Source organism: Schistocerca nitens, chromosome 12 (assembly GCF_023898315.1).
Source record: "Schistocerca nitens isolate TAMUIC-IGC-003100 chromosome 12, iqSchNite1.1, whole genome shotgun sequence".
Lineage (NCBI taxonomy): Eukaryota > Metazoa > Arthropoda > Insecta > Orthoptera > Acrididae > Schistocerca > Schistocerca nitens.
Genome location: NC_064625.1, coordinates 176,504,228 through 176,513,648, shown reverse-complemented (window position 1 = coordinate 176,513,648; position 9,421 = coordinate 176,504,228). Strand labels below are relative to the sequence as shown.

Genomic DNA, 9,421 nt, shown 5'->3' with positions numbered 1-9,421 from the left:
AAACCAGTTCATTTTACACCAACATCCCAAATGCCCGTGGCATTTCCAGTCGGATATGATAGTGTTCGATGCATAACTGACTCTGAAGCTGAAACCTTCTCGCTGGTCGCCATGACGAACAGTATTCTCACACCCAATTACTTCACCGTGGCACCTACGTAACACCATGTTCTACCGTATCTTCCTTTGTCGTCATTGCCGTGAGGCACCGTTATACCGAGTGGAAAGGCGCGTCAATCTTAGAGCATGAGATATGGTAACCTTAAGTCATTGACAACACACAACGGTCACGGTAGCACCTGATTCTAGAATAGCTGCAGTAATTAGGATCTACGAGATACCCCCTCTTGACCAGGTCCCCAAAACTTAACTCGTAACGAGATCCCTTCGAAGCAAATTGTCATAGCGATTGCCTATAAAGGCTTCGTACAACGATAAGAAATGTTACAGTTTATGGAATAAAAACAGATACGACCAAACTGTCTTGTTTCTTCTGTTTTATTTAACGTAACTTTGTTCACAGTTTTGTTTCGCATTCACCACTCATTTACACTATGATGTGGAGTATATGCGAGTGCCTGAACCTTAACTCCCAAGTTCCATCGAAACCATCTGATGAACAGTTTTGGTTGCTCGACACCAACAGCCAATGATAATGATACAGTATTTTGTAACTGACTCTTCTAGTTTAGCCACCGCCTTCACGAATGTTTGTTAGGCGTAAGACAATTACACACTTTTCTCTCCAATCCGCAATTATTAAGAGTTCGCGTAAAAGTTAACGTTTTTCTCCTTTTCATAAACTGGAGCCCGTTCTGTGCGATATAATTTAACAAAAAAAAAAAAAAAAAAAGTCTCAGTACCGCGTCCCTCGTGAGATGCGTATAGATTTATCCCGGAATTGACCGCCCTGTAGGTGTACTCAATTTAATGACCACACTTCGCTATCCGTGATTTCGTGTAAATAAATGTCCTTTTGTTACTCTGATTGTATACCGTAGTTATTTAAAACTCGCCACCTATATTTTTTCACTACGCACAATTAGCACTTCTTTACTTGTTTATTTCTAAGAGTAAATGAAATAAATGACGCCGTATCATCGGCTTCATCGATATAAAGCAAAACACCTCAATATGCCCAATTTTACCTCTTCTTATAGGATCGGCTACCTCACTCATTAATTTACTACATATTATTTCCAATAACACTAAATAGGTATCGCCGTTATATTTTAATTGTATTCAAAAGCACGTTGTCATTATTATGACCGACCAAATTGTAACAAATCGCGTGGCGGACGTTTTTAACGATAGCTTTACACTCACCCAGCCTTTATTTGTGCAATATTATATATAAATACACAGACAGGACCGAAAGATCACTCTCTCTACCGTTACCGATAGAGGCAAATACACTATTCGAGTTCCGTTACATCTATCTTGACTCGTATTGTTACAGTGTTACAGTAACCTACTTGTGGATTGTGTATATGAAACCTTCCTAACCACTCAGAATCCTAAATCCCACAAACTGGTCAAATTTGTCGATAACACTGTCACAATTCGGTCCGAGGCCGAAGACCTCCTATCCACATTCCTCCGAGACCTCGGCACCTTCTCCGCCATTCACTTCACACGGCCCTCTTCGGCTGCAAAATCCACCTTCCTCAATGTGGACCTATACCTCAGAGGTGGCTCCGTCAATATACCTGTCCACGGCAGACTTACCGGCAGTACCTCCGTTGCGATAACTGACACACGTCCCCTCCGTACGGCCGAGGCACCTGTCGCCGTCACGTCTGCAGCGAGAAACGGTCCCTCTCCAAATGTGCCCCCTCACTCTGTTCGAAAAACAGATTTCCCACACGCTCTCTCTGCAGCAACCTACCGTTCCACAAACACTTTCTGGCTGCAAAAGAGTCCCCCAGTGACTCATTACTGTCCAGGTCTGTCCGCCAGAGTTTTGCCTACCTCCACTTCCTAGTGTGCCCTGAAATGTTCCCTCCCACTGTATCACCACGACCTGCAACACTCCCCCGCACCTCTTCTGCAGCAGCCGAGATCGGTGCTGCTCATCCCCGCATTTCTGTGTGATCGCTCTCTAATAATATCCAGCAGCCTGCTTTTAAAAGAGCCCTTCCACAGCTTAACACTGCCTCGATGTTGTAAGTAGTAATCTGTCTTAATTCATTTTTTCATCCCATCTTTTATTTTCCACTGTCAGATTTCAAACACAGTTATGTAGAGTATTTCGAGCGAGGACAGGTACTTCGTATTCCGAGATGCTCGACTGTTGAGGAGGTACACACTAGGAAGGTGGTGCGGCCCCGTTAAGTGAGGACGGCAAAGTGCCGTCTCGCTGGGAGATACTCGTGTGCGTAAGGCAGATGCGGGAAAAAAAATGGTGGCCCGAGAGTACCGGAGTTGCAGTAGTGTCTCGATGCGACGTCACCTTCCCGGACGTATCCTTCACTCGATTGAGCTGTGCGAGAGTTTCTTTAAGAGAAAAAAAAAGAATTGACAGAAAACTGCTGATGTGACGTGCCACATGTAATTCAAGTCACATTGATTAAATAATCACATTTTGTGTTTATTAAATTCTCTCTTCTATTCGAGAAAACATGGCAGAAGAGCTGAGCAAAGTACTGCTATTCTTTGTAGGATTCGGGAGTAGTGTGACACATTCTTAACTTTTACTAGTAATTTTAAAGTAGAAAATTGTTACTCCATTATAGAGGCAAGTGGAAAGCACAGTTAATGAGATCAAAGAAGATAAACCCCCTTTTCTCCTCTCTTTAAGCAGAAACAAAACTAATCTTAAACTCCTACCCTGCTGGTTACATATTGGATATCATCATAACTATTTACATTCACAAGAGAGAGGAAGCATTATGTGGTAGATATGTAGATAAAACAGGGTGAAAAACATACACATTTTTACCTGTGTATCTACAGTTTGTATACTTCTTCTCGCATATTTGGCTCCCTTGTTGCAAAGCAGTAGAAGCTGGAAGAATTTAAGCATCTAGTATTTTCCCTGCACCCACTGCCAACAATGTCATTTGCAGTAGCTACCGCTCAGTGTACTGTTTCACTTCGAAGAGGAAAGGAAGAGGCCTGTGACGATAGAGCAGGAGTTCAAAATGTAGAAGGATGAAGCAAGAGATTGAGTCTATCTTCAAAGTAAGTACCCTGGCACTTGTCTTAAGCAATTTAAGGATTTGAACACAATCCATCATTTGACGAGTGTGCCACGTCGCTCAGTTATATCGGGGCAGTTTGGGTGAGAATGAGTGGCAAAGCAGTTTGGTCACTACTTGCAAGAACTACTCAGAAACGGGAGCTTACTGTTCACTCGGAAGAAGTTGGGATGTTGGCAAATTAGTGTTTGTTTAGCACAGAGGATGTTTACCCATTGTACACCTTCTTCAGAGAGTGTGGCTCATTTACAAGAACACAAATTTGGAAACTGGGCTACAGGACTAAAAGCTTCTGTTGCCCAACACTTATCTGCAAGGTGCAACACTGTTTTTTCTTGCATCATTTATCTGTACTTCATACAGCATTTTCAGCCATTATAATAAAAATTCACATTCTTACACTAACTCTAACATCGATAATGAGGGAGGATTTTATTTTATATTATGATTATATTTATGAAGAACCAGTTTTTGTAACTGTTGGTCAACTGATATATGATTTAGGAACAAGAGTCATGTTAGTAGTTTGTATGATTCTCTATTTAGAGTTCACCATCCTCATCAAATTTTTCCATTTGCACTGTATGGTGTACAGACATGGTAAATGGAACTATGTCATACAGTTTTCAGTTCAAGTGAATCCACAACAGTTTGTAGCTCTTCACAGACCAAAAAATATTGTCAACTGGAGAGTACTATTACATTACTTAGCAAAAAAATGACAGGAAGAATTAATACTGAGACATTTATTTTACAGTTCCTGAAACACAACAAATCCGATGCCTTAAGTAATTTGTTACTGGTAAACAAGGGGGAGGGGGTGGGATAGAAGAGACTGTTGAGAAAACTCATTGTGATTTATTGCAGCACCATTCCTTTCTTATCCATACGGATTCATATTTTGTTTCTTCGTCCAGTCAAAATCTCAATAATGCACTAAGGAGAGATACAGTTAAGCATAAAAATCTTTTTTATCCCATTAACAGCAAATGGAAAGAAGTAATCACGTGTGATGATGTACCATATATTCCAAAAGTAACACATTCATCATTAAATATAAGTTCAGAAAATGCTATTTTCTAGGTTCCTGTTCCTGATTACAAATGACTAAATAATTGCTGCCTACATATTATAACATACATCATACATGTATTGCCACTGTAGTATCACATGTGACTTATGGAAGACAAATTTCAGAACACTTTAAAACTTTGAACTTCCATCTTTTCCCTTTATAGTGGAAACTATAAAAAATATGGTTACCATATCTTTATAGACACTTGACAGGTGCAATGACATGCAATCATTTACAGATATTACTTTGTGATTTTGTATATGCAGAGCAGTGTTTATGATTTTTTTATAATGACATATAAACAGTCTCCTCCTTAGACTCACACCAGATACTTAATGATCAGCTGTTATCATATACAGTTTCCAATGTATCTCATTTAAAACTCGCTAGTGAGCATAGCTTTATAAAATTATATGTAGACAAACACAAATATAAATTAATTTACAAAGACTTGAGATTGGAATACAAGCTTTACCAGTAAAAATATTTCTGCTATGCTCATTTTTCCTTGCTAGACCAGCACAGAAAAGTATGTATTGTAAAACATACAGCAAGTTAGTATATCACATTTTGCACCACTGTCGCAATAAATAAGCCTCAGACTTGCTCCAAACTGTAATGACATATAGCTATTTAACTTACGACAAAAGGCAACTCGGAACAATTTTAACAAATTTCTTTGAGGAACTCTCGTGCGGAATAAAAATATTTAAACAGTCAGGTACATGTGGAGAAACTAGCCAATAATCCAAAAAAGTGAGGGCAGTAAATGTGCCTCACTCCGTTTCCAGACTTTTGGCGACTAAACGTATTTACCACTTAAAAACTATATGCTTCATCACCATAACAGAGCATCCCTTTTACCTTTCTAGATCCCAGCAAAAGTATGTGCTACTTCCTAGACAATTTTGCACACCTTTTTGCAACAACATTTAGTTTGCAATCGGGATTACAAAATATTTACTTCCAGTCGCTACAAGGAAGCAAACCGGTGACGCCGAACAGAGGACGACACTGCCGGACGTTCAGCCGGTCCATTTGTGGCTCCGAGGAAGCGTCTCCGCACCTCGATACCTCGAGGAGGGTCTCTTCTGCCGGTGAGGAGGGGCAGGGCAGGTTGGGGGGCTGCGGTTGGAGGAGAGTGGAGAGCGCGGAAGTTTGTATGCCTTCTGCCTCACCCCTACACGCTGCCCGCTTCGCTGTCCGGAGTCGGCGGCTCTGTGCGGATGCTGCGGATAACGAGTCACTGTGACTGTGAATTCTCTACAGACTAGTATAATTTCATTGACTCTTCACTAATTACTTCCATATGCGCTGTAATAAACATACGAGAAATCACATTCTGCACACTTCACTCTTTCTTGTCGACATTCCTCTTCCCTATTTTCCTTTACAGACTGTCGTGTCACATTATTTGTGTACAGGTGTCCAAGAAGTCTCCGTGACCTTTCAACTTTGTACAATAGTTTTGTTAGTACTCGTACTTTGTTATCAGTACTATATTGTTTGGTTTCAATTGTGAATCAATGTCTGATGTGAGTGGATACAGTTGTCTCTGTGGGTGCACAAGTGTACATAAACAGAGCAAAAAATGCGAGAGATAATTAGTATATTTAGAGATCATTTTGGTGAGACCTCCACCTCAAAAAGTGACCTCTAGATTGGGAGAAGCACGGTTTGTTTTGAGAAGCGTCAAAGTATTGCATAGTGGGCATAAGAAAACGTTAGAGAATGTGGCTCAATGAATTGAACAGCCTCAAGTGAAATCTGTTCTCACAAAAGTTACTGAACTTGAAGTACCACAGTCCACAAGGTGTGACGGTATTTTAAAAAAAATTAAATAAAAATAAAATAAAATTGAAAATGAAATGATTTAGATCGGTATTTGTGAATAAATTATCCGACAACTACACAGAGCAGCGAGTTGCAGTCTGCCGTGATTTCTGAATGTTCAGATCGTGTGCAAGAATTGGAAAAGAATCCACCTCCAGTTATATGGGCAAGGGCGTCATAATGATACTGTCTGGACAATATTTTTTGAAAGGTATGTGAATGGAAATTCTTGTAAGGGCACATTGCGAATGTGGTTAATACCTCAGCTCGAAGCCGAGGAAATGGTGGATCATGTGATGTTATAGCAGGATGGAGCTCCGGCATACTTCAGTATTAAGATGTGCGATTTCTCGGTAAACATTTCTTTTGTCACTGTGTCGGGTATAGTTCACCAACATCGAAATGGCCACCACCCGAGACAACTCGTAGGGACCAGTCGAGGTCGTCGTGACTCAGTGTCGGCACAAGACAGATGGAGAGTTGTCCAAAAATATTTGGGAAGCCTTTCAAAGCCTTCCAGTTCTGGCACATACATAGTTTTGACAACTTGTGGAGGACACGGAAATGCACTTACATATATAAACTATGTATCTAGCAGAACTGTAAGTTCTCCAATACAGGTTTGACCTAGCCGTGCAAAGACTTCTCGGACATGCTGTATACCCGCATCTACTATATATGTGTATACTGTGAAGGGTACGCAACAGACTTTTATCATTTGGCCTCCTCGCTACACCATTCGCAGAACGGTTGAGAATAACAACTTCGTGAATACCTCCGAGTACATTATAATTTCTTTAGTTTTGCAGTTGGCAATCGTACAGAATATGTAGAAGGGCAAGTAAGGTATTGTTTAAGTCAAAACTTCCCAGCAAATTAAGACTTTCTGTCAGTCTGGGATCTGAACCCAGAACCTCACCTTTTGTGGGCAGTGCTCTCACCAGCTGGGCCATGGGGGCAGACTTGGCCTGCCCTCACAGCTTTATTTCTGCCAGTACTCATCCCCTACTTTCAAAATTGCACAGAAGTGAAGCTGTCCACTGCAGCAGCCTACTGAGTTATGAAGAATACCCTTCTCTGCAATCATTAAACTGAAATAATGGTGAAATAATCAAATTAACTTTCAATAAACAGAATTTTAATATTACAGTCTTTCATAAGCATGCTATTAGTCAAATTATACTTTTATTGTTTTCTTATTGCATTCTTTTCCGAAGAGGTCTCAGCTTAAAGCCGGAGATATGTACACTGGTTCAGAACACGCACACCTTCAGCTTGTGTTTATAAGCTCTTTGAAAGAGCACAGAAAATTTTAATATTTCGTATCCCTTTACGGAGATTCGTATAAACATAATAAAGCTTTTGTAGGACTCACATGGCTGCTGGAAGCAAAAAGTGTGCCACTGACTACAGAGACTACATGACACACTGCCCTTCATTCTCACAAATTGATCCGTGTGGGATGCCACTCCGTATTCAAAGGTGACCCTTATAATGTGACAACAATGAAATGGTAATATGCAACAGTTGTGATTTTAAAATAAAAAAATAAAATCATGAACAACAGAGGTTATACGCACAGTTCCAGTTTACAGCTATTTAAATCGGTAAACATTACATTATCTTACCATGCATAATCTATTATTACTTATAAAAAAGGCTTAATCTTATGAGCATTATAATACAATGCTAGCTTTGGTAGTCTATTAGTGAGATACAAATAAATAAGTACAAAGCAAAAATTAATATTTGTTCCTTTGTTAGTTGAGAAACTAGATTAGAAATACAGATTCCTAATACATAGTCAATTAACTACTTTAATTACATTACACAAGCATCTAACATGCTTTCAAAACACAACAGCCAATAAAAACACCATGCTGTCGGTCAATCTACACTGTGTGCCACATCCAAATGTTTAATCTAAATATCACAGGACAGCTTCAGAATACAAATTAACAAACACAGAACATTCTTTTGCTGTCTCACAAACATACAGTACAAACATAAAACATTATTTTGTCGTGATGTATATACTCGAGAGGAATCTGCATATAAATACATATACGCAATGCAATCACAAGCATACAAAATGACATCAAGGATTCACAAATGCGCAAAACATAATTATACACAATATATTTACAAAAAGTCAATAACATTAGACCAGTCCGAATTATCTGTTTTCATTCATAAATATGGAATTGTTCTAACAAGGCAGAGATGGTAGGATCTATTAAAACGAGCCAGTAAAGTTGATGTGTTGTACAGTCACAAATAGTCAGTTGCATAGGTGAGGGGGAATAGAATAATGTCGCTTCAGAGAGAGTGACAGATTTCATAACCTGGTTTATAGACGTACCCTACTGACACTCTGACGCAAATAGTTCTCCAATAATGTATCACACGTGTGTAAACAAGAAGTGTGTGAGATGCCAGAATACCAGCAGCAGACGGGTTAGTGAAAAGTTATAATTTTTCTGATATCTGTTAGCATATGTCGGATAATGCAAAGTAGGAACAATGACATCACAATTATTTTGTTCTCCAAACAGTAGTAGCTCGGTCGGTCAGTCAGGAGTTAGGGGACTAAAGAGAGATAATGTCATTCCGAGCTTTGAGAGGTAGTCCATCCGGAGTTAGTGACATCGGTCAGAAATCTAATCAAATTGTGGTAGGGCATACAAGTAGCAAAATTGGTGCATCGAGAGGAATATTGCTGCCAGAAATGAGAAGTAACTGCACCAGCTATGCAAGAGTGTAGACGAAGCCCACCCCACCTCCTCCCCCGGGGCTCGTCTGTGGTGACAGGCGCCGGCCGGGGCGAGGCGGCGACTAAGTAAATGATCCTCGACGTGTTTTGTTTTATCGGCCTTAGGCCACAGTCCCGGGTGTGTTACCGTATCTGACATCTCGTACTGCCGGAGACATTATAAGATGCTGTAAAGACTCTAACTTAAACGAGCTCGGCGGGCCTAGACGCTGCTGTCAGGTCGTGACTCGTCAGACCACTGTCCGAGAGTGGAGAGTCGTGTGGGCTTATTTTGTAAACCTCTTAGTCCCCTATTAAGCACTAAGGCCTTCTCTAATTTAAATCCTTCTTTTCTGTAACAGTTTTTGTGAATAGACAGTTCGTCGTAGTTTTGCAAGGAGGAGGACCCTAATACTATCTGTGAAAAGACTGGAAGCGTAATGAAAACCGGGAGGGCTGACAACAATAAAACGAGCTCAGAGAAATAACGACTCGCGAAGGAGGGAGGGTACAGTCGGGAATCCTCCGTCCGTCTGTCGTCGGCTAGTGTCGACGATAAGG

At 40.4% G+C, this 9,421-nt stretch overlaps 1 protein-coding gene across 1 annotated transcript in view; it reads right to left on the bottom strand.

The window, feature by feature from the left end:
* Nucleotides 1-4,042: 4,042 nt before the first annotated feature.
* LOC126215353 (glycerol-3-phosphate dehydrogenase [NAD(+)], cytoplasmic) overlaps nucleotides 4,043-9,421 on the bottom strand; it is a 109,086-nt gene continuing 103,707 nt past the window's right edge. Inside the window, exon 9 of the mRNA XM_049942040.1 lies at nucleotides 4,043-5,504. Within this exon, the coding sequence (XP_049797997.1) occupies nucleotides 5,456-5,504 (49 nt within the window). The 3' untranslated portion in view covers nucleotides 4,043-5,455. The remainder of the gene's footprint in view (nucleotides 5,505-9,421) is intronic.